A 26,671-nucleotide genomic window follows, 5' to 3' on the forward strand; every position below is an offset into this window, starting at 1 on the left:
ACAGACTTTATATTATCACTGTTCTGCTATATACCACCATCATTTTTTTTGTTTGTTTTATTTTTAGATTTTGGTGTGCTGGCTATTTCACTGAGACATGGCAACCCTGACATTCACCAGCATAAGGTTCCCCCTCATTATCAGCCCCCCACAGAGTGAGACAGGAATGATGCTAATCAGCCAAGAAAGAGTGTCAAGAAATAAACAACAGGGCTAATGTCAATGTTTTAGCCAAACAGAAACCTGGATGTGTGGTCTTTGTAACTTCAGGGGGACTAAACAATCGTTATCGTTCTTGGCAGTGTAAAAATAGTGTGTGTGTGTCAAAGACAGAGAGAACACACAGCATTTGCTGGCTTGCATAAGCAGCTAGGTTAATGTGTTGCTGTGACATTTGATATATAGTGTGTATGAGAGCATGGCCTTGCTCCTGTACTGTGGCTCTTAAACTGATTACCAGACCGACTGAGAGCTGAAGTGCTGAATGCTGATGCAGAGCTTTTGTATTTATATGCTAAAAAAAAAACCTTGATGCTAAAACGAAAAAAACAAACAAACTATGAATTATGCTAGCTAATTAAAAGCCTAGTTTGGTACACAGATTTTCACACCATTATTCTAAGGATTAAATACTTTTATTGGGAAAGCACTTAAAGTGAGTAAAACACGATGATGACACTTGAAATTTAAATATGCTCTTTATTTGGAATTTCTAACAATGAATAGTTTTAAAAGCTTCATTCTGACTCCAGCGTACCAAAGCACATACATTTTACACGACTTCCTTTGAAATGTCATAACACACTTAGACTTCTAATAAGTGGAAATCTAGCTCTTTTTTCAATTGTGCTAATTCTGGAAAAAACACATTCACACATTGAAAGGTACAGTTCACGGTGCACTTTAGCGCATCGGAGAAAAAATGTGATCCACAAAGAAATAATCTACAGTATGACAAAGAATTCATAGAAATTCAAAACAAACATGAAAGCTGCCAGAGGAATTTGTGAATTCTTACAATTTGTGCTTATCAGTGATGATTTGTACAGTATATTCTTTAATTAAGCCTGTATTGAATTTCTGATGCAGAATGCAGAACTTTACAGCATTCATTGATTTTCTGTAATTACTTCATCCTGAGTTGGTTAACGGCTGTCCTGGGAATCTGGGTGTGAGGTGGGAATACATCCCGGATGAGAGATCAGGATCGAACCTTAGACCCTGGACATGCCTCACCATGCACCATGTCCTAGATTGTCCTTGTTTCTTTTTTTTTACATCTCATTTTGTGTCTTCAGCACATCGAAGCACATCAGTATCTCCATCTGATTAGATGTTTCCTCCTGGCTGGCTGCGAGTTTGATCTGTTCCGTCTTACCTGTGAACACCTCTCCTTCCCAAATGTGGCTTTTATTTATCTGCAGATCCACTTGTTCCTCACCCAGCACAATGACTCTGCGAGCCCCAGGAACACGGACACGGAACTGAACCCAGCACAGAGGCTCAAGCAGGCCTGAGCGTGGCTCAAACAGCACGCTGCCCTTCCTCCATGCTGCGTATGTGTATGGAAATGGGGGCCATGAACTCTCTGAGCTGTTCTGAATGATGAAATCACACAGAAGATTAAATTCCTGGCTGGATGGAGTCTTTCCATAAAGACTCAGTTTGTAAACTCCTGACTCGGGCAAGACCACACTGAGAGTGACCTTACTGCCATTGTGGGTGAAGAAGACATGCTGAGTAAGGGGGTGTCCAGAATGTTCTTTGCTATGTTTTAAAATTGCAAGAAGGTCCAGATCTTGCTGGTTCTGGAAGGTGATGTTACATTTTCCCTGATGTGTGCTCACTATCGGTGCTGTGTGGCTGAACTTTGATAGGCCAGCATCATCCGTCCTAATTCCAGGCCCACAGAAGTAGCTGAGATCTGGAGGGAAAAGTTGATTCAAGTTGACTGGGTTGGCGATGCAGTGAAGAAGGAAGTTCCCCACGTTCTGGAATCTGTTCCAATCACTTTCATAGTCCTTGACAAATACAGACAGTCTGTAAAAGCCAACGTATGGACAAAGAATTCTACAGGTAAGTTTATCTGCTTCAATTTGGGTTGCCAGACATCTCTTAGCCAGCGTGTCATCCAAATCCTTATGACTTATTTCACACAGCATTATGAGAGGCCTTCTAGTCTGCAGCACAAGTTCATATGACCCTGATTTCATTAAAATTGCCTCACTACTATATATGCATGGTTTCAATCCCAGATCTTCAGCATCTTGTGTCATTCCCCAGTAAAGGTACGGGTTCTCAGGGAGATTCTCTGATGATTTAGGCTTATTGCACTCCAGCAGAAAAGAACACACCCAGGTGTACTGTCCAGAAGTATGTCCTGGCCGTGCAAACAGCATGATCTCAAATGTTCCTGAAGTCGGCGGCATCAGCTGGAGCTTCATGCTGTTATGTGTGACGGTGAGTAGACCCATAGAGGTGCTCAGCTCCTTCTGTTCCCCATTGTGCTGCTGGGAAATCTCGTATGTGAATTCCACAGGCTGAGAGAATCTCATTGATATGGAAGCCTCACCATCCTCTGGACAGAAATATAGGATAATGATTATAATATAGTGTAAGATTTTTTTTAATACTATACATTATATGATTCAATTTTTATTTCCTTTATGACAGAAATGAAAAAGGAAGGCAGATGTGAATATCAATTAGGTCCATTCAATCACAGCCTGTTACTGCAAGGTCACCATCAGAGACCACTATTCACCGCCAGCACATATTTTAATCCCATTAGGAAACAATCAATTTTTTTTAATGGTTAATAAGATGTTTTAGGTTAAACGGATACACAATATTGATTGTAGATGGACATATTTAATGATTATCTATTGTCTTCAAAGTTGTCCTTTAGGAATCTGGTGGTGTCTGATGGTCGACTCATGCCAATAAGCTGTGGTTTCATGGTTATGTAAATCACATCAATGTTCAATTCTCAATTTTGTTTAGTCAGAGAGTGTTGATTAACTGTCTGTAACAGCAGGTTAGGTTGTGTTTCAGGCTGCAAGACAAATAAAAGATGGATGCTTGATCAAAATTGTTGATATGTTGATATCTTTTCTTGTAAAAAGGCCTTTATTTTAGATCTTTGAAATGAGTTTCCAGTTTCTGTGCTTTGTAACAGTAAAACATTATGATGTAACTTAAGGTTTTCCACCACTGGAGAGTCTTCTGGAAGATGGACTTTGCACTTTCCACTACAAAGCTAATAATTTTTGTCTTAGTAATTTCAAGAGAGAGACAAAAACAGCTTCAAAAGATGGAATAACTTTCAAGCTGCTATGATGCTGCATGTTTTGATGAGGTTCCACATCATTAAATGTAACTACAGAATAAACAAATAAAAAGGCATATTATTTTTACCAGAGGCTAAACAAATGGATTTTGTGAATGTTTTGTTGTTAGCATTGAATTTCCTTGTCATGTCACACTTCACAGTACTGGATAATGGCTCATCTGAAAGTAGACACTCTTTACCTAGCCTACATACTGTATAGGCAACATATTGATATATTGATGATATCAAACCCAGTTCTGCTCTCTGAGATGCCTCAAGTGCTTGTTTATAAGAATCTAAAATTTTAAGTCTTTATCTCCCACCACTAATATTCTGTGTAAGGTTATCCAACAGAGGGAAGAATCTCACACTAAAAGTCAACAGTGTCCTGATTCGTTTTATATCAGGCTTGCGGTGATAAAATAATTCATTTGTTTATACTAAAAATGAAAATGTCAGGTAAGTCAATGTCCATTCTGCTGGCAGAATAGAAAACCAGTGTACTGGTACAAAAAAGTGTTGCATTGTTAGTATTGGCAGATTGCTGTAGTATAAAAGAGCAACAAAATACAGCAACAGAAGTTGGATTTATAACAAGTTGTATTAGACCACCATGTTTTTCCTTATAATAGCATATTTTAATATATATGCTTAAAATATCTTATGGCATGTATTTATATTTACACTATTTATAATATCTTCTAAAATGATAGGGAAACAAATACTGAAACATCATTTAATATTATTCATTGATGTCTAGAACTGGTTAATATTTGTATTAAATTAATAACACACAAAATACAATCTATGTCTGTAAATGACTTTAAATTATATAAACTTGAAGATTATATTAGGTCATGTTATTTTATTTCCCTTCCCAGCACAAGTATCAATCAATTTGGACATAAAACACCAAACAGGGAACATTAGGGGTCTGTAATGGATTCCTGACTTCCATATATGCTTGCTTTTCCAACAGAGATGTTGGGAGAACAATATAATATAGAACTCAATAAGAGATAGACATTTAAAACTGTGCAAGAGTCAGAGGATAGTTCAGAGACCAACCTGTAATGAGTAAGTATTGTTTAGGGTGGATAAGTGTTAACCCGAGCTTGTTAAACTCTGAGGTTTTCAGCACACCCTTCTCAAACTCCTCCAGCTTAATGGGGCTGTCCAGCAGCTGCCATTCCTCCTCATCGGGCCAGTGTGAGCTGATGAAGTCTTCTGGATCAGTCAGGAAGTAGAATTCATTGTATCTAGCAGTGTGAGAGAAGAATCATGAATTTTTGACAGTGTTTGGGTGGCTGTGTTTTCAGTGTTGATTGTTTTTTGCGGTGGGTTTGTTTAGTTTTGGAAGAAATTGAATAGTTGAAAATGAACTAAAAGCATGTCATCAGTTTGTCAAATACAAGTCTGGAAAAATTCTGTACTGAATTAATGTACTGCTGTTTGACTTAATTATGATTTAAGGGGGAAAACATACTGCAGTGGTGAATTTTTGAAACTTACACCCCTTATGGTATCTCACAACCCATGTCAGGGCAGATGACTATAAAAATAGAACCAAAGTTACATAGAGGGAAATTAAATTAGCAATAATTTAGTATTACAACATGACCCTATAGACTATACACATCATGGCCAAAAGTATGTGAACACCTGACCATCACACCCATACTGCACACAAAGTTGGAAGCATGCAATTGTATAGAATGTCTTTGTTTGCTGTAGCAATGGCACTTCTTTTCACTAACACTAAAAAGCTCAAACCTGTTCCAGCCTGACAATGCCCTGACAATGCCATTAAAACATAATACACCAAGGTTGAAGTGTAAGAATTCCAGGGTTCTGCATAGAGAAGTGACCTCAACCCAACTAAACACCTTTGGGATAAACTGGAACGCTGATGAATCCTGGAACAGCCTCCTTACCCTGACATCAGTGCCGGACTTCAATTAATCCTCTAGTGGTTGAATGAACACAAATCCCAATAGCCACACTCCTAATGTAGTGGGAAGCCTTCCTGGCCAAAGGCGGACTTAATCTGGACTAGGACATATGAGTGTTATAAGCATTTGTCCACAAACCTTTGGCCTTATAGGTGAATTGAAACACCTGATGATCACACCCACTTGCAGAATTTCCCCAAACTGTTGCTGCAAATTGTGTTGTACAAACACACATTTGTCTTAGAATGCCCTTGAATTCTGTAGCATTACGGTTTCCCTTAATTGGAAATAGAATGCTCAGTTGCTAATTAGACAGTCTCGCTTGACGCTAGTCTCTGACACTAATGCTCTTCTGGCTAAAGAAACACAAATCCCCGCATCCACGTTCCAAAACTTATTGGAAAGCCTTCCCAGGAGAGTCGAGGAGGCCAACTCAATATTAATGCCAATGGTTTTGAAACTAGATATTCAACACGCACATATGTGTATTATGGTCAGATGGTATCTTTATATATCTTTGGCCTTATAGTGAATATGCTGAAACTGTACATCACTGTATATGTGGTACCTCTTTATAAAGGCTTTGGCATTCATATCCACTCTCCCAGCTCCCCAGCAGGCATCCAGCAGATACCAGTGATCCTCCAAACGCACTGCGTTCCACATATGATTTGACTTGGTGTTCTGGTAGCTCTGACCCAATTTGTATCCAACACCTTTGCCATGTCCACCCACCTCCCTGCACTCAATGCCAACCTCCCTGCAGAAAGACCAGAGCTTGTTCTACTCAAGATATAGGATATAATAAATGTCAGGATATATTAAAATAAAAATAATAAATAAAATAAATTATTAAATAAATAAACTAACTAATTTATAAAATAATAATAATAATTAAAAAAAATAATAAACTGAATGTCCCCAATCTAACACAAAGGACTGTTTCACTCTTAAAATGTCAATATTTAACATTCTTACGTTACTTAACCAAATTACAGTATATTAATATACTAAAAATACTATAATGCTTTCCAAAAATATACTTTGTCGTCCTTGAAAGATCAATATTATTTATCATTTGTTTTCAGTTCCCAGCTACTTCTGCTGTTGTGCCCCATTCCCCTGCTGTATAAACATGAGGCTGCATACAAGTAAAATCCCGCTGTCATTTATTACCATTGGGAAAAAACAAAGAAATTTCAGCACGAAGGGATGGATGTTATCCTGCACAAATCAGCTATACTAAAGATTTCTCCCACATAGTGCTCTATATTATTTGTTTTTCTCCTGTTTGTAGATACTGGCACATCTCCAGAGACCTTTTTTTGCTTTGGAGCAAATATTTTACTAAAACTTGCCAAATTGTGTGGAAAACCTCAGCAGCTATATAAAACAAAACAATATTTTATTACTTATCACATTTGCTTAATCACTTATTTCCTCACCAAATATTACTTTGATATTACTTAAATTACTGTACATATTAATAACAAATGTAGATAATTAGGAGAAGATAGTAGGCATTTCAATGCTGTATTGTTTTGGAATCAACAGTGTTCAAAATCTTATTAAAATTGAAGAAAAATTGAAGAAAAACCAAACAATATAATGCTGCTTGTAATCTAAGGTCACAATCAAAGGTTAAAGGACTACATGATGCTCTTACTTGCACAGTTGTAAGCAGACGCTAGAGAATCCACAGCAAACTCCTCGACCTGTTTCAATAACCTGCTCAGGAGAAGACGCTTTCTCGGTCAGACCCAGGTACCCGTTCAAATCATACTCTGTACAGAACAACACTGTTATCAATAGCAGCATATATTTCAGTTTCTGTCTGTCAAAAGATCTGTTATCAGATCTGTACAACTGCATACCACACATTTGGGCTGGGTTGTGTGTTTTCAGAAACACATTAGTAATTCATATATAATGGAAGAATAAATCACATTTGTGATCCTAACTGACACAAGAAAATCTGACTGCACTCCAAAGATACACAAACTCATACACATACACAAGCTCTCCCTCTGGCCAGGTTTTAAAAATAAGCTGTAAACTGATACCAATAATTTTCAAACCAAATCGCAAACATATCCAATGTCTCGCAGTCTAGAACTGCAAATGTAAACACTGTCATGTTCTGCATGTAGTGAAAATGCATGTACGTAAACAGCATAATTCATTAATAATTCCTAAGGCAAAATCAGATAATGCCTATTTATCTTAAAATGTAATCCTTCTAATTAGGATCTATTTCAGATTGGTTTTTAATATCTTGCTTAACTCTCTTATATCATAGTTTTTCATATCCTAATTCTGTTCAGAATGTGACTGCAAGACAAATCGTAGGTTTGTTTGTGCTATGTTTTCATTTCCATAGTAACAACCTGTGGAATGTATGGTTGACCTTCCAAATAAACTGCGTTTCTAAATCGTGAGGTTTTCTTCGATTAGGTGTTTATTTAGCATTTATGGAAGGATATCAGTGCTTCATAACTGTCAGAAAGTTCACCAAGATATTGTTGCAGTAGAGATTGTGATGGAGACTGACCTATGTTATGACAGAGCCAGATCCAGATTGCACGAAGCCTTTCTAAATCAGTAGATGTTCCCTTGGTGATGGTTCTGGCAATAGTCTGTACTGAGAAGATCTTCTTACTCTTTAGCTGCACAACATACGTGACCACATTGCTGATTAAATAAAGAGCACCATAATTTACTTTGCAAGCATCTAAACAGATCAAATCCTTAACACCTCAAATAGCTGGCATATCAGATGACACATATTTCTCACCTCTTGGCCAGCACTGATTGCGTGTGAATCCACTCTGTAGAAATCCTCTATGTTGGAGATCAGCTCCTTCTGCAGTTTTCTTCTAGACCCACGCTCGTTCAAGACCATCTGATCATCTCTCATGTCCTGCTGAGTAGCACAACTCTGCACCTTCTCTTTTGTCTGATCTTCCTCTTTTACCAAAGTTTTCTTCACAGCTCTGGAATTGGAAGCTTGGCTGAAGTCTGAAAGCTGCCTCTTGGCAAGGGGTCTCTGATTGGCCTTATCCATAGCGGCCCACTTTTCAAACACTGAACTCTTAGTGGAAACAGCAGGCTTTGGTGTTGCCTGTACTGTCTGCTTCTTATTGTTTGAGTTTTTAGGAGAGACTGGTGCGTTACATGGATCTCCTTGGGGCTCTTTCATTTCATCTTCTTTACCCTGAGTCTTGAAACTCCTCTCACTTCTGTGTTCATGTGTGCACTCTTGTTCTTGGCTCTGTGTCACCATACTGGGGGGAAGCCATGGCTCCTCTGCTATCCCTGTATTATTGATGTTGTTGTTGTTGTCCTCATTTTTACAGCATATTTGATTACCATTAGAGTGGGGCTGACAGAGCTCTTGTAGAATATGTGAAATGTGTAGGTCGGCAGCCATCACGGTCACTTATATTTGTGAAATCTGTAGGGTGAGTGTGTAGGAAAGTGTAAGAAAGAAATTACGAATAGTAACAAAATTGTATGAAAATAAATATTTGTCTGGTCTGCCACTAGTGTAACGTGACTTTTTAGACTTTGTGCTTTTCCGACATTTTATCCCCAGTTTGGTCACCTGCTATTTCCCACCAACCAGCCAGCTTTCCCCAGTCACATATGACAAGTTACCATCCAACACCTTTTTTCAAACTCAGCTTCCCTGAACATACTGCAGCTGCTATAGACTGACTACAATCACTAATCCCTAACACTCAACCAGTACGTTCATCATATCCTGAGCTTTTATCACACACACCTGTTTGTCATGATACTCACACCATATATAAACAGACCTTGGGCATTCAATCAGTATGAAGTATTGCTTAGTGTGCCTTACCTGAACTTACCAAACCTTTTGTCTGTTGATTGCTATCCGGACTCTTTTTGCTTCCTGTTTTTTTGTATTTTTGCTATTACTACGTTGTACTGTTTGCTGATGGCCTGACCCCTTTGCCTGTTTTTTTTTTACTTTGATCCAGTCTTGCATTTTGGAACTGTCTGCCTTGATTATTAAGCTGTTTAAACTGCTTAAATTCTCATCCTTCTCAGTGGTGTGACACCACAGAGGGTGAATGCTAACACATCCATTTCTAACAGCTTCACGGAGCAGCAGAACACACTCAGCCCTCTTCCATATACATGAACTCACAGACACCCGTTATTGGCTAGTTTTGCTATGATTAACAGGGGAGAAATGAAAAAATGACAAACCCTCCCTCACACAGAGCACAACAAGTTTTGCTTCCTGGGCTCCCAGCCACAGATGGCTATGGCATTGTCAGGATTTGAACTCACAATCACCAGGTCATGGGGTGAACGCTTAAGAGTGGATTATTTTTTAAAAGAAATTGAGGGAGAAGCTTTGCATCCTTTTCTCCAGATGTGTCAATCAAGACTATGTTTCAAAAAAAAAAAGAAACTTTCCAATAGGGTCTTTAGTCAGGACACTTTGAATGACTTTTCTGCTTATAGTGTGAACACTTAACATTCTTCAAAACTGAGCTTTTGTATGTTCTGCTTAGTCATAACTGACTGACATGAAAATAGAAAACACATTCTTATGTCTCGCCTACTTTCCCTGGAGAAGAGTTCTTTTTTTCCCTGCATGTACAGAGTGATTCAAATGGAGAGTCTGTCAGAATTCTTTAGTACTAACCCTGTTGGCTTCCCATTCCTCCAGAGCTTTGTGATGTCCGAATGAATTAACACTAATGTTAATGACAATGTGATTTCTTTTCCTTATTGTTGATTAGCCATAATCAAAGCCAATCCTATCCTATTATTTATTATCATTGTCAGTGTTACATTCCAGTGGCTTTTAATATAATGAAGTGCACTGATTTATACCCGTGATTCTATTTTTTTTTTTTTTTTTTACATGGATCTACATTGATGGTGTTTTCATGTTGTAATCAAGCATTTTACATAACCAGGTAATTAACCAATTAGCTTTAGATTCTTAAAGCTCTAAAATAAAATCTACCGCAACAAAAATAATTTTTCACACGTGCCATTTATTTTCTGACTGCAGTTCATTTTAAGAGTCTGGAAAAAAAAAAAGTGCATATACAGATTTGATCCAACATTTTCGCCAATTACACTCATATTACTTTCTCAGCACTGGGCCATTACGGCTTTACACATGAGAACGTAAGTAATTCTGTTTCAATTAGTGCTAAATAACGTATTTACCAGAGCCAGATGGGTAGAAGGTTGTTGGCCAAAAATTGACCAAAATAGCACATATCATATAATTCTACATTTATTCCATCTCTGAAACATTACTATTATTATTCAGGAAGCAGACCTAGTTGTCTAACATCCTTCCAAACACATTTGCACAGCTAATTTAATTCTTTGAATTACTGGATTTTGAAAATCTCTGGAAGACTCACAGCTGAAAAGAAAAGCCAGCACATCTCTGGTTTGTCTCTCAGCATTAAAAATGCAGCCAAAGAGCTAGAGGCAAAGCAGTGGAAATGCCTGACTCATTTGTGCCACCTGTATAATTCCATGTCTTGCTTTGCATAGGAGATTAAGTTCTTACCTCATGGGACATCTTTTTCTTTGATGGCATGCTTATGTGTCTGCTGGTCTTCTTTGTCATTAGGCTGATCATTTAGTCCCAACCTCCTGGAGACTGACTGTTATATATCCTCTATGCTCTGGGCTGGGGTGTGTAACTCTGACAGATCCAGGGGATGACAGCCCTAAAAATACTACAAAGCAAATCAGGACTTTCCAACAGATACTGGAACATGAGGGGAAAGTTATAGCACTGGGGGACACCAGGAGGCCATCGGAGCTCTCCATGAACTTGAATTTCAAACTTGTTTTTGGAACTATCACAATGCAGGTTTCCATGCATGAATAAAAAGCATTGCTTCCAGTGCACTAATACTGTGCATGACCTAAAACAAGCATATGTGCACCATAAGGAGGTCACAAGCCCTTTTAGATCGGATTGTATTACAAGGCTGGCATTATGCTTTTTCTCTTTTAGGCACCAAACTAATTGTGGTCATATTGTCTTTTTTGGCCAGAGACGTACTAGAAAGTTTTGTTGTGATATAAATTTTGGGAATCATATACAAAAGCAGACTCAAGCACATTGAGTTCCAACCACTTGTAATGTTTTGCTACTTAGAATAACACGCTGTGCTGTATGTAAGAACCCATAAAAATGTAGTGGGTCAATCAAAGGTTCAGTCCTGGTCGAACGAGCCCAAGCAAGCAAGTATACTAAGCAAGAACACTAAACACAGCATCCATGACTACTTGGCACTTTTTCATGTTTCTAATTTTACCACAAAAGGTGTTAACCCTTTCACTATACGAGCCTGACACCAACCAAGCTGATTTCCAAATAACTGAAAATGCAGACTATTCTATTCCTTATACAACAGTACTTAACTTATCATATTGATCTTTGATCTTTTTATCTCGATGGTCATTTTCAAGTGATCTGTTATATGGCACAATTCTATTTGTTATTGTTACCTGCGCAGTGATAGAAAAATATCAACAAGAATCAAGGGGAAGTTGTACAAGGCAGTGGTGAGACCGGCCATGCGGTATGGTTTAGAGACGGTTTCACTGAGGAAGAGACAGGAGTCAGAGCTGGAGGTGGCAGAGCTGAAGATGTTGAGGTTCTCTTTGGGAGTGACACGGTTGGACAGGATTAGGAACAAGTACATCAGAGGGACGGCTCATGTTGGACGTTTGGGGGACAAAGTTAGGGAGGCCAGATTAAGATGGTTTGGACATGTCCAGAGGAGGGAGAGGGAGTATATTGTGTCTGTATGTGTGTGATCAGAATGAGGGTGACCGTGAGCGTGGAAGTGCGATCGGTGTTTGGTTCTGGTGCAGCCATATTTGCAGGGTTAGACCTGACAGACTTTCATTAGAACACCACGACAAATGACTTTGACACTGTATATCAGAGTCACATAATGATGTATAAACAGGACAGCTATTCAAATGATCTTTACACAAGAAGCAGAGCATACAATTCAAGGAGATATTCATAAATATATTAGAAAGATAATTACTGTATATCAGATCCTACTAGAAGTATATGATGTCGGTTGTAATAACATTTCGCCAGGAATTTGTCATATATAGCTTAGCTAAGGTTTTATATATAAAGATTAGCATCTCTGACAGGAAATATGTGTTGAAATAGAGCTTTATAAATGTTTCTGTAGATTTATTTCAGTTGTCACAGCATTGCTGCCTCACAGCTCCAGGAGGCCGGGTTTGACCCCTTCCAAAATCGCGCAGCTAGATGGATCGATCACTCTAAATTGCCCCTAGGCATGAATGAGTATCAATATATGTGTGCACGGTGTCCTGAAATGGACTGGCGTCATGCCCAGTGTTCCTGGAATAGGCTTAGTTTTTATGTAGTTCACGTAGCCATATAATCAGTGTCTGTACATATAGTATTACTGATCTGTCCTTATGATTTAATTGCCAGTGCCTTCTTAATTGCCTTTTTTAGCATGACTTAAGTATCCAGCCTACTGCTCAACTGTCTCTACCTATCTTTCCTCAGAACGTCTGTGTGTGTGTGTTGTTAGCCTGTGTTATGGACTTCAGAATGCACTGTATTCACCTGTGGGATGTTTTGGTGTCCTTCAGATAGCTACCCTAGTCTCACTCGCCACCCTGAATCCATTTCATGCCCTCATTCTCAGCCACTGCTCTGAGCAATTTGTGACTAAATGGCACCAGAGTCCTGTAATCGAGCATAAAGACCAGGCAGGAGGTGAGAGATGAGATGGTATGAGTCACTGTGAGCCACTTTACAGAGAGTAAGATACATTTTCTTTTTTGCAAGACACTTATATTGATTTGCAGAAGGCTTAAAGTGCACAGGGAACAAAGGGTTTTCAGTAGCGCTTAAAGTTTGGAAAGACAAAACAACACTTACCTGCCTGTAGTGAAGTATTTATCGGTATTTTATGCAGTGAAACAGACATAAAAAAAGAGAGAGACACACAATCACAAAAAAAGCCAAACATAAACCATGTATTGTATGTATTCTACATACACACTTAAGATTTTTTTTTATAACAATCAACATGAAATGACCTTCAAAATGTTCAGGATGCTTTGTGAAAACCTGGCCTGATTTTCAAAGACTATAAAGTCTTTAGCCCTTTTGTCCTTAGTCCAGTGGTGAGAAATTAAACAAAACTGCGCACTCCAGCTTTATTATTAAGTATTGAGCCGGCAGAATGGAAATTGACTCATCAGGCATTTTCAATCAGTATAAACAAATGAATTATTCTGATATAAATTTAGTCAGGACTCTGTTGGCTTTCAATTTGAGATGTTTTTCCCTCTGTTGGGATAACCTTACACCTTACGCTGAAGAATTTTAGATGCACTTGGGGCATCTCAGAAAGCAGATATCACCATTTACTTTGAACACAGAAAACAAATGAGTGTTTTTGAGACGTTTCTATTAAAATATGGTCTATAATAGGCTAGATAAAAACAGAAATACTTGGCCACTGATAAAATACGATCAATTCTATATAAGGATTTGTACTATGTAGTAGATCTCATGTAAATACATGTGTATCAGCCTTAAAGTGTCATCTTTAACAAAGTCGCTGAGATGGAAACTTGCATGTTAGCGACTTTTGACAAATCCAAGACGTCTCAAAAGTGAATAAACAGGCAATGTTCAGGCGATCAGCAAACAGGCTGTCTAAGATAAGACAGAGCATAAAAACAGTAAACATGTCAATACAAGTACACAAGGTCAAAACCAGATAATCAAACATACAAACAGAAGGCAGGGTAAGCAAATGTATACTTTAAGAAAGGGTCTTTTAAACGTGTGTGTGTGTGTGTGTGTGTGTGCGTGTCTAATAACTGTTAACGTGGAAGTGTGCATTGTGGGACACTGTGTCAGTGTTTGAGTTCAAAGTTTCAGTAGACCTGACACCGAGCAGCTAAACTTATATTAAAACATAGAATGTACATAATTCATGTGTCGTATTTGCTGTAACATGCTACCTCAACAATCTAATGGATTTACACCTTAAATTTCTCAGTACTGATTACAAATTCGTTATTCAAATTGAATAGATAATGTATGCTAAACAATTACAGATATGAAAAGATACAGAGCTTCCCAGAGAGATTCAAAGGATTGATATTCGAAGTTGGGGTAAGTTTTTACTTTACTATTCATATGTGTGAGCTATAAACATATTAGTTTGTCCTTTGCTTATATTTTAGAAAACAGAACCAATTCAATTTATGTAAATTCATGAAAGTATCATACAAAAATCCATTTTAAAACCCAGCCCTGTGCTCATCTCTAGCTGAGCCTAATTATAAATGTGAGTAATGAGGTAGTGTCCGAGCCAGAATTCACAGACAGTGCTGCCATTTCTGCCTCTGTGTTTATTCCCCCAATTTAGGCGACACCACCTTTGGGCTCAGATCCAAATACAGATAAAGGTAAGGATATTTTTATTCGCTTTTTTCGCTCCTTCACTACTTACATACAGTAATAATGAATCAAAACTTTCCACTTACTGTCGAGTGATATGTTTATGATAGATGATTATATACTGATATAATCCATGTGTAACACTACATAAATCTGTTTATGTTCAACTAGAGAAATATTTGAGACTCCAGGATCAATTCACTTTTAATAATTTTCTGTGGGAAAAAAAGTTAAAAAAAAGAAAGAAAGAAAAAAGACTCGATCAGAATTTGTGATGATATTCCTATGTGAGAAATATATTGACATTTGTTTATAAATTCAACTATTCCCCCTGAACCTAAGCTTTAGACTTATTATCTTTAATGGTCATAATGTTTAAGTTGAAAACGCACTGCATCTGTGGTCCTTTTTCAGAAGGAATCAATATTTTCTGTAAATATCTCAAAAATCCTTACCCACTCATTATAACAGCACTTTTTTATATCACTGTTAATTACACTCAATACATTCAATTAACCTTTTCTACTTAAGGTCATGGTCATTTATAGCTGAAGAAAAAAAAGAGAAGGGGATGTGTTCACTTTTTTCACAGTGATTTTTTTTCCTTTTCATTTTTTTCCCCCTCAGTATGCATCCCCATTTGACAGCAATCCAATCAACAATTGCACCTGGAGCAATGGGAAAAGATGTGCTTAAGCTTATCATTCAGCCTGTAGTGTCGTGGCTGATGGGATTACATCTGAGCACTGTATTTAAACCCAGACAAAACCATCCAGAAAGACGTGACTGCAAATTACAACAAGGCACATCTAAATTACCTTGTTAAGATATGCTAAGCATGCTGGTGCTCGATATGCTGCACTTATCTCACGGATCAGTAGGGGGCACTGTTGTTATTGGATAGAACAGTCTAGAAGGAAGCAGCTTGTGCCAGATCTTTACGTTAGGTTATGTTATGATATATTTGTATAGATTATAATAACTTGGATGCAAAGCAACTCTTCTAGTTTGATATAATTTTATATTTCCGTTTGCTCTAATGTGAATGAATTCATATTATTGGTATTTGTGGCATGTTAGGGAATAACCCTTTATATAAGAACAGTGTTCATAAGACTTACATTAGCCTCTTCTGACTTAAAAAGACATAACCATTCAGAAACATATTTTAAAACAGGCATCAGGTGTTATTAATAATCTGATATCGACTTGATGTAACACCTGAAGTGACATACTGTGTTTCATTCCCATAAACTATTCAGAATAGTGATGAAGATGTGATATTCTTCTTCTTCTTTCGGCTTTTCCCTTCAGGGGTCGCCACAGCAAATCATCTCTCTCCACCTATCCCTATCTTCTGCATCCTCAACACTTACACCCACTAGCATCATATCCTCATTTATTTCATCCATATACCTCCTCTTTGGCCTTCCTCTTTGCCTCCTGCCTGGCAGCTCCATGTCCAACATTCTCCTACCAATATACTCACTCTCCCACCTCTGGACATGTCCAAACCATCTTAATCTGGCCTCCCTAACTTTGTCCCCCAAACGTCCAACATGAGACGTCCCTCTGATGTACTCATTCCGAAGATGTGATATTGAGTTTAAAAAAAATATGAATTCCTTTTGACATGACATTTTCAGTTTTACTTGTTTGACTTGGAGCTCTTTTAATATACCAGATTCGTATAGTGGGTGATGAAGTAACAGATCAGGCATCAACATCACACCAATTCATGGTCAAAGAAGAACTGTGTCATAAAGTATCTATTAAAAATCTTACAAGCACAAATGTGCAAAATGTTGCTTCTTTTTAACTTGGTAATGATTCCATGTGAGCATTTTTAAACCATAAAATAGACAGTATACACTGATTAGCCATAACAATAAAACCACCTGATATTGTGGAGGTCTCCCATTGTGCCCCTAAAACAGCACTTTTACCTTCAAGGCACGGACTCCTCAAGACATCTGAAGGTGTGTTGTAATATCTGGCACCAAGATGTTAGCAGCAGATCTTGTAAGTTGCGAGGTGGTGGGACCTCCATGAATCAGACTTGTTTGAGAAGCTTGATCAGATCTAGAGGCCAAGTCAACACCGTGAACTCTTTGTCATGTTCCTCAAACCATTCCTGAACAATGTTTGCAGTGTGGCAGGGAGCATTACCATGCTGAAAGAGACTACTAGAATTAGGGATCCAGGTAGGTGTATACTTGATCTTCAGCAATGTTTAGGTAGGTGATGCATGTCACAGGACCAAAGGTTTCCAGGCAGAACATTGCCTTCGCCAGCATGCCATCTTCCCATCTTTCCATATTGCATCCTCGTGCCATCTCTTCCTCAGATAAGCAACCTTACCACCTTCAGTCCAGGCCACCATCTCCCCTGGTCCAGTTCTGATGCTCACGTGTCCATTATAGGTGCTTTCAGTGTTAGACAGGGGTCAGCATGGGCACTCTGCCCGGACAGTGGTTATAACTTTCCATGTTATGGCTTTCTATGTGTATTGAAAAAACTGTAAAATTAATAAGGGCCCATGAACAAATAAATAAAGATTAATATCAGTTGATATAAAAACATCAGTGTGTTACTAAGGTATTAAAAGTGGCTGATTTAATAATAATAATAATAATAATAATAATAATAATAATAATAATAATAATAATAATAATAAAAAAATAATAAAAACCCACTTGTTTCTTGTTTATGTGAAGTCATGAAGGGTTTATGTAGCTGACATTGTAATTCAGCATTACTTTATTTGACCTATGACCACTGGTCCTTCATTATACATCCATAAGCATGCAATGAATGTATTATCTATGAAGTAATAATGATTTACAAAAAGCTTATGATCAAATATTAGTGGGATTAAGTACCATATGCCTTTGTTATTATATTATTAAGTCATGGACTTTATTCAGACCTGATGGATTTTATCCTGATGATGTGTTCTTTTCTGTTCCTTTCTCCATTGACCTTTAAGTATACATTTAGAGTTTGGTGGCCCAGAAATTCAGCAAACGTAGTTAGCCGCTACACAATGCATTGCATTCAACTCCACATCTGATCAAGCACTAGATACAGGATCATTATGCTGGAACTTTGCATCTGCTGCCCTCTAGTGCTGATGTGAGGTATATCACTCTCTGCTGAACACCAGATTGCCTAATTACAAGAAGCCTGAAGTTTTACTTCAACATGTCTTGTTTTCCTAAGATCATCCAGCAGCTTTTGAACGTGACTTGGACAAATTAGAATGAAAATCTAAGAGAGTGCCTGGAGTGTTTAATGAAAGCACATTTTGGTGTTGCAAAGTTTTACTAGGCGTCTATTCTAGAAAAAACAATTAGCAGAAATACCCTTGAATCTTTGTTTTTATTATGCAGGAATTCTGTTGGAGATATCTATAAGGCATGAGGAGGAGGAAAACAAATGAGTAGCCTAAGGAGAAAAGTGAATAACAGGCAGTAGCACAATAAGACAACATTTTAAAAAGTGTTGTGGGTATAGAGAATGTTTTATATGGCAATATTTGCACAGCGTTCAGTAATTAGTATAAATGATTATCTACAATGTAGATATTATCAAAACATAAGGAGTGAAAAGGAGTCAGGAGTGCGTACCTCCTGAGAGTTTTCGATGTTGATCAGTGCTTAAGGGCTGGAAATGCCATTTTTATTTTATAAACTTAATCTTTGTAATTAATCACAGAACGTTGATTATATTGGACATTTGTGTAGTATCCTGGAAAAATCTGTTAGATATGACTGAAGCTGAATTTTTGGAAAATTTACTTTGGGGAACACATGGCACCAGGATGGACTATGGGAAGAAGGCAAGCTGACAGGGGCAGTGTCATGCTTTGGGCAATGTTCTGCTGGGAAACCTTGGGTCCTGCCATCCATGTGGATGTTACTTTGACACGTATCACCTACCTAAGCATTGTTGCAGACCATGTACACCTTTTTATGGAAACGGTATTCTCTGATGGCTGTGGCCTCTTTCACCAGCATAATGCGCCGTGCCACAAAGCAAAAATGGTTCAGGAATGGTTTGATGCACACAACAAGAAGATTGAGGTGTTGACTTGGCCTCCAAATTCCCCAGATCTCAATCCAATCCAATCCTGACATTTTGCACAAAGCAGGTGAAATGATCGATATTTGCTTACATTAAAATAGCTTCCTTGGAACAGTGCAGAATCTTGAATCTTACTAAAAAAAATCAACATGCATACTGACTGTTCAAATGTCTGTAATGCTCCAGAGCCACACTGTCTTTGGGCAAACAAACTGTTTAATACTAGAACTTTTATGGTTGTTATACATGCAATAGAGAAATATAGCTCAGAGTGTGTCATTTTCAGAACTTTCATATATAGTAGATGGCGTCTACATTTCACATACAGGATACACAAGATTGATGATCCATGTGAAGGAGGCTTACTGACAGAAGCAAAACATGAACTATAGGCAGAATAAGTTTAAACGTAAGATAACAAGATATTACAAAGAGACAAGGCAAAGGCTAAACAATAGCGTTATGCAGGTGTAACTAGGACGTGTCTGTTAACAACTCAGTAGAGTGTCGACCTTTGCTGGTGTGTGTGTGTGTGTGTGTTGTATGTTATACTTTCATTTTTTCATTGTCTGTACCACTTATCGCTTATTCTCGGGTCACGGGGAGCCTGTGCCTATCTCAGGTGTCATCGGGCACCAAGGCAGAATACACCCTGGATGGAGTGCCAACCCATCACAGGGCACACACACACACTCATTCACTCACGCAATCACACACTACTGGCAATTTGTGTTGTATGTTATGTTAATATCCATTTTAGAACAAAAATAATTGAGCAGCAATGTTTAAACTAGAATGAATTTCCTGTTTAAATAGTTATAGAAGGAAATTATTTTATGTTATTATTTTTATATCACATACTCCAGTGTCAACCAGTTGAGGATGGGTTTCCTCTCAAAGTTTCTTCCTCATATTGTCTCAGGGAGTTTTTGCCCCTGGCTTGCTCATTAGAGATAAATTGAAATTTTAATTTGAAAAGGCTTCATTTTTATTCAGAATTTTTATATTTCTGTAAAAAGTTGCTTCGGGCCATTGTTAAAAGCACTATACAAATGAATTGAATTGATATTTATTTCCTTTCTTGACTCAGCGATTTGATTTTATTTCCATTGAGCACTTCTGTACATGAGTAAAACCAACACATGTACGTAAAAATATTCGATAAAATCATCTTTTGTCTAATTCAATTAATGTTCATTCCAAATGTGGGTGAGTGATGAATCATTTTAATGAACTGGCTCATATTTCTTAATGACGTGTGTTGAATAGTTAATCGTGGGTTAAAGGGCAGAACACTGAAACATATTGTGTGAAATATTTACATGTCCCTTAGAGTAGATTTGTCAATTTGAGCAGGTTTGAATTATTATTATTATATATTCATGCGTGCGTAACTCTCTGTGGATCAGTGACATTAACCCAACAGCATAATTTAATTAGCATTTGACTTTACTGTGACTTATTCGGCATTAATTAATTTCATATTCATATTATTGCTCTTTAAAATCTGCTCAGAGGCAAGGAGATTATTTAATGACTCAGTAGTGATTGTTTATTTATTTATTTATTTTTCTCGCACAGTTTTCACTTTGGATCTGTACGTCAGCAGCTTTGGCATTTTATACTACTTTTACATTACAGATCTGACAGATGTTGGACAAGAACGCCTGTCTACCAGCTAAACAGCTGCTTAATAAATTTATTAACAATTTCCTTTTGGCTCAGACATACTCCGATCTCAGTGATGCATTTGGAAAAAAATTTTAAAAAAATCAGATTATGGTAAGCTACTTTTCTGAAAGATATTAAGATTAAGGTTAGGGGCAGAATTAAGATTCATTCCTTTCCCTATTATGAATGAATTCCCATCATATCTTACACTGTTAAAAAAAATGTTCATGAGATCAGACTGGACCTGGGATTAACAAGGTTAAAGAGTTTTCCAGTTTCCATCTCTTACTTACAAAGCATGCACCAAATTATTAGTGTATTTAGTGTTCATAAAATCTCTGTCCATAAGAACTGCGTTTATTACTCTGGATTGTGGTGATATTAAATTAGATAGATTAGACATAGATTGGGCTGTGATTCATATGCTGTATTTATATGCTTCTTATATATCTTGTAGTTTTTGTTCTTAGCATTGCACTATAGTAACTTCTGGTCAGTTATCACATTACCCTGTGTATACTGACTATTTGTAAGATATATAGTGTGCAATCTAGAGCCTGTCTTTGTGTTAATGTCTCTACTGCTGCTGGATATATGGAATTTCCTTTGTGATCAATAAAGTATCTATCTATCTATCTATCTATCTATCTATCTATCTATCTATCTATCTATCTATCTATCTATCTATCTATCTATCTTAACGGTTTTTATCAGTACAGTGGCGTTACATTCTGTCAGCAGGATAGATCGACTTCTCAGAAATTTTCAATCAGTATAAACAAATGAGTTATTTTATCACCACAATTTTGATATAAAATGAGTCAGGACTCTGTTGCCATTCAGTGTGAGATGTGTGATTTTCCCTCTGGTGGATAATATTACAGAGATTTTTTACTCTAGAACTTTTCTATGAAAATATTTTCCTCTAGTAGGCTGGATAAAAACAGAAATACCTATAAAAACTACAAATTCTTAAAAATCCTGAGTGTCTGTTTTCATATGAATCATTGTGTGACAAGACATTCGGTGCTGAACAAGAGCGCAACAAAACAGGCGGAAACTCAATATTTTGGCTGGTGATAATAACAACATAATAATCAACACCTTTGTTCTGATGAATCAGAACTGAGATGTGAAAAATCAGTGTAAGATCCATCTATTAAACATGCAGTACAACTCCCTTAGCTTAATACCTTCTGACATAAGGTGCAAGAAAACTACTGAATGATTCACTGTAGTTATTTAATAACATGCTTTATGATGAACTGGACAATAAGCTGGACAAAAAGTTGGCTCCTTCACGTTACTAGTTTAAGTTGTGGCGCTTTTCGAGATCTTCACAGTGTCCCAGCCGCTCTTTGCACTCTTCCCCTATGTGCCAGAGTTTGGTTAGCCACATGCTGCGCTGCATGCTAACGTGTGTAGACCTTGTGTGTCGCTTGTGTGAATGCAAGCTGCTAGGTGATGGTGCAAGTATGCAAAAACATAATGGGTTGATCCCAGAACATCTCACACTTGAAAAACTGAGAAAACAATGGGAAGCTCTAAAGTTAAATTTGTGGCTGTGTGTGTGTGTGTGTGTGTGATGGAGTTTTTGAGACCTGGTGTGAAGGGTGTGCTCCTGCCATATGCTCGCATGTGGGATGTGCAAAGAAAGTTTGTTTGCTATTCATTTCAGACTTACTTTTTTTTCCTCTTCCCTTTCATTTTTCTTGTCTTTCATTCAAATGAAAGCCCTTGAGAGACGACCTTATTTTCTGCATGTGTTTTTGTTTTTCTCATTTATTTCAAGCTATGTTTCGGGTGTGCCGTGTCATTCCTACAGCAAAATATGATGTAGAGTAAAGAAAACTTTAAAGCATCAATCAAGACTGTCAAATGCAGCTGTGTGAAGGAATATTTGCTTTCATTTTAGAAAAAAAACTAAACATAACAAAACAAAAACTACTAAAAACCAGGCAAGTATGATGAAGGGTTTCACTTGCTGCTGTCTTGTGGAAAGAAGTTGGTTGTGAAGTTCAGCTATTTCACCAACCATTAGGTTTACTGCTATAAGCTCATGAGTTCGGCTCATAAGTGACCTCACAGATTTGCTTTTGTCTTTTAAAGCAGACCGGAATACTGGTCACATGTAATTGTCCTTGCTAGACATGATGCTGTTCAACTCTGTTAGACATAAAGGTATTAAAGACTTTATAATACGAGAATACTAATTTTGAATAGATGGATAGACTAATTGGTGTGATATAAATCAGCAAATATTGATAATATAAAGAAATTTTTATTGCTGTACCAACTTTAGTAAGATCTGTAGGGTGTGTTAAAAGAAGATTATAAAAAATGAATATCACAAAATAATTATGACTTTTATGACAAGGTCTCTTTAATGGTGCAATAATTATGCATGTAAAGATTGACAGACAGTAGCATTGATGATTTCACATCATGTAATTCCCGACTAGGAGGCTTATGTCATGTTTTCTTTGCATAACAAATATTATAAACTGCGGTGGCTCTTTAATTCACATTAAAAATGGCTAAATATATGGTAGAATTCTAAAAAAAAAACCATTTCATTGTGTTGCATTTGTGTCTGTTCCTATTTCCACTGTGTGTTTTTCCTCTTATAAGTGGATCCCTGTGGCAGTCACCATTAATTCAGTGGCAGGACTTGACCAATGGGAAGACAAGAGCCCAACTTATAAGAACAGATCTATCGGTTTAAAAGCAGCACATTGTAGCCCTCTTGTTCAATTCAATTCAATTCAATTCAGTTTTATTTGTATAGTGCCTTTTACAACAGACATTGTCTCAAAGCAGCTGTTACTTCTTGGCTTCCTGTTACTCAGTTGTTTTGGTTGTTGGATACCTTGGTTTGAGAAGTAAGGTAAGATTGTGTACACCTACATCCCATGGTGTAGGACTTAACGTGAATGTCTAGACGTGTTAGGTTAGAGGGTGAGTGCTATCTATTTTAGCTTAGCCTATTGTATTTTTTGTTTGTTTTTGGCAGTCAGATTAGCTACCTAAAATACAGCCTAGAATCATCATTTTTGCTACAGTAATTCTTCGTATGGACTTTTCACCTTCTTTGTTCTAGGTGAAATTAGATTCCCTGTCTTCCTGGTTGTCCTATTCTTACTGTTATTAAATGCCGGTCCTGCTGTTGCATGTTGGACTTAAAAGCTATAACCATATCTCCCGTCCTACTTACATCCACCATCACTATCATTCAACCTAACCACAATCTTAAATTAATATCGTTCTTGCACTCACCCTAGGCCTTTCCGATCTGTGGGAATTTGGCAGCATGCTAGTGTAAATAATCTAAATTTTTCATGTTGATTGCAGTGTTTTTCAGATGTCTTCTCAATCACTGTTTTACAAATCATGTGCCAATGAAATGGGATGGAAAAATAAGCCCAAATGGAGCTCACATCTCCTTTAATCTTGCTTCTTATTGCCTCACTTCTTCATACCATTCAGTGTATTCTTTATTACCTTTGGTGGTGCTGTTGCACTTGGTTTACAAAGAAAATCCAAAAATAACACCTGATTTGGAAGCCAGGAACTAAACCTTTTTTTCAATTATGGATTAATATAAAATAGCAGTTATGATACAATGTTGTACATCTATGGCTTGACTATTTTGCTAGATGCATGAATACACAGTAAATATCCATCAGATTTATTTGGCTTTGGATGAAAAGACTTAAATTGAATAATATTGTATTCTTTTGGTTTAAATGTCTCTCAGTGTCCTTCAATTATTACAGCTAATGACGTCCTAGTGAAGGAATTATCTAGCGACTGCAGGTAGATTATGAAAAGAAGTCAGTGAAGTCTTAATAAGCCTTTGAATGGAAGACTTGTTTTTTGGGGTTTGAGGACACTTGAAGTGGAAGCGTGAAAGTCTGTGTCAACTACAACCTCTTGTCGAACATGCAGAACTTTCTAATTATTTCTCCTCAAGAGGCTTTACAGAGCGTAGGGATAAAAATAGAGTGAATGTGTGTGTAATGTAATTACAGCTATCTGACCTGTCTGTGCTGTAAAACAGATATTAACAGCTGCTTGGGAAATAACAGATCCTGATCCTTTCTAATCATAAAACATCAGTGTGGCCTTTCAAAGATTACAAGGCTTTTGGGAATCCCGAGGTGATAAATTCAGGGTTGGATGGGAGTCTCTGTGCTGGTGAGGGCTTAGGCTATTTTATTTGTCGTGAATAGGAATAGGAGAAAGTGTGCAGCTACTGAGAAATAGGAAAGCATGCAGACTTTCATATGTCTGAAAACTACTGACTTGTTACAAAGTGCTGAAACTGGAGACTCCTTCCATAAATGTTACCTAAACATCAAACAGAAAACTTCACTATATAGAATTATACTTTTTTTTGAATTATTAAATAACAACATGCTTTCTATTTACTATTAAATTATTTGGAACATCCGTCAACCTGCAAATGTGTTGTTGCTATAGAAACAACATTATAGTATTTTTAGGCTAATCATAGTGTGCATGTGTGTTAAATGTGATTACATTAATCCAGCCACATCTGTGTCTTACAACACAGATGTTATCTGCTGCTTTGGCAATAACAGATCTTAATCCTTTTAAGCAAAAAAGGCATCAGTGTGCCCCTTGAATGAATATTAGGCATTATTGGAGCTCCAAGGTGATAAATTCAGGATCATATAGCAGCCATGCAGTGGCTGAAGAATCCCAATGCTAATGAAGGCTTGGCAGAATCATATTCCATATTAACATAATTATAATACAGCTCCCAGTTGTCGGATGTTCAGTTGGAGTAATAGGTTGGTGTGTGAGTGTGAAATTTGCTTAGCAAAGCATAACATTCATTTCATATTATTTTCAGTATACACAACACTGGTCACAAAGCAGGCATACACCACTGAAGTCTATTGCATGTCATCGCACATACATTATATTTAAAAACTGACTCATACCTAAGGGCCAGTTTCTTTTGAGAGGTAGATAGAGGATATGGAGGAAACACACACACACACACACACACACATACACACACACACATACAGGATATCATGCCAAACTCTGTATACACAGTAAACTAAGCTTATGATCAAGCGCCAAAGCTGTGAGGTACCAACACTATCTCCTGCCAGGCTTGTGATATCCAGATAAGATCAAATATTTTAAGTAGCACTGTGTACCACAAACAGCAACAGAAAGTCCGCTGGTCTTCTGAATGGAGGTTAAGGATTAGAATTCAGGATCAGTTTAATTCAATTTTATTTGTATAGCCTTTTATCTGGAGACAGTGTCACAAAGCAGCTTTACAGAAATGTATAAATTTGAGATGTTTTACTTCATTCCTATGAGCAAGCCTAAAGGCAACTGCGGCCAGAAAAAATTCCCTGAGAGGTTGAAAAGGAACTCATCCTCATCTGGGTGACAGCAGAGAGTGTGATTATTTAATCATTTCCCTTTTATCCCTAACTATATGGTCAAATTACGTAACTTGGAAATTCATTGTAGTTTTAATATGATGTCTATTTTGTTGAAGTTAGCAACTGTTCATTGATGGAGTCTTGAGTGCCATCCTAACGTTATCATAGCCTAAACCGCCATAGCAAAACTGTTCATATCAATTGCACTCCCAAGCCATCTTCATGGTTTCTACGTGGCACCATTAACGGTAATTCCATGTTTCTTTAGGCTGTAACTTGCAGTATTACAATGTCTGTAAGTGAAGTGAACAGCAGTGAGTAAACACAGGTGAGTACACGTCTTACCACAATGCATATGTTTATTCACACTTCAGGCACCAACAGAGTCCCACTGGGGAAAGAATCACACTGCACCACTCTCATTTTAATAACATTTTCAGTAGATTTTAGTGGAAATACTGTGTCAACACCAAATACCTAAAAACCTGGAGTTAAACTAAGAAATCTCCATAAATTAAATAGAATGCATAAGTGCAGACTTACAAGCACAATACAGTGTATTGCAGTGAAAGGCGGGATTATGGAGTCAAATTATGTCCATACATCAGAAATACATGTGCACCATGGTGACTTTGATCGCATGTACAGTCTCATGAAAAGAAATTATAACTGTTCAACCAAATTATAACTGTTCAAC

At 37.3% G+C, this 26,671-nt stretch overlaps 1 protein-coding gene across 2 annotated transcripts; it reads right to left on the minus strand.

The window, feature by feature from the left end:
* Positions 1 to 701: 701 nt before the first annotated feature.
* Positions 702 to 16,897, minus strand: LOC131364395 (kyphoscoliosis peptidase-like). 2 transcript variants are annotated; one of them, XM_058407539.1, is made up of 9 exons: positions 13,948 to 16,897; positions 12,929 to 13,051; positions 10,859 to 11,030; positions 8,078 to 8,737; positions 7,835 to 7,949; positions 6,950 to 7,067; positions 5,852 to 6,043; positions 4,400 to 4,590; positions 702 to 2,578 (listed from the first exon to the last, which is right to left on the minus strand). In XM_058407539.1, the coding sequence occupies exons 4-9, from the start codon at positions 8,711 to 8,713 to the stop codon at positions 1,275 to 1,277; spliced, it is 2,556 nt and encodes an 851-aa protein (XP_058263522.1). In that variant the 5' UTR covers positions 8,714 to 8,737; positions 10,859 to 11,030; positions 12,929 to 13,051; positions 13,948 to 16,897; the 3' UTR covers positions 702 to 1,274. The 2 variants fall into 2 exon arrangements, with proteins under 2 accessions (XP_058263522.1, XP_058263521.1); XM_058407538.1 differs by having other exon boundaries at positions 13,247 to 16,897.
* Positions 16,898 to 26,671: the final 9,774 nt, after the last annotated feature.

Source organism: Hemibagrus wyckioides, linkage group LG14 (genome assembly GCF_019097595.1).
Source record: "Hemibagrus wyckioides isolate EC202008001 linkage group LG14, SWU_Hwy_1.0, whole genome shotgun sequence".
Taxonomy (NCBI): domain Eukaryota; kingdom Metazoa; phylum Chordata; class Actinopteri; order Siluriformes; family Bagridae; genus Hemibagrus; species Hemibagrus wyckioides.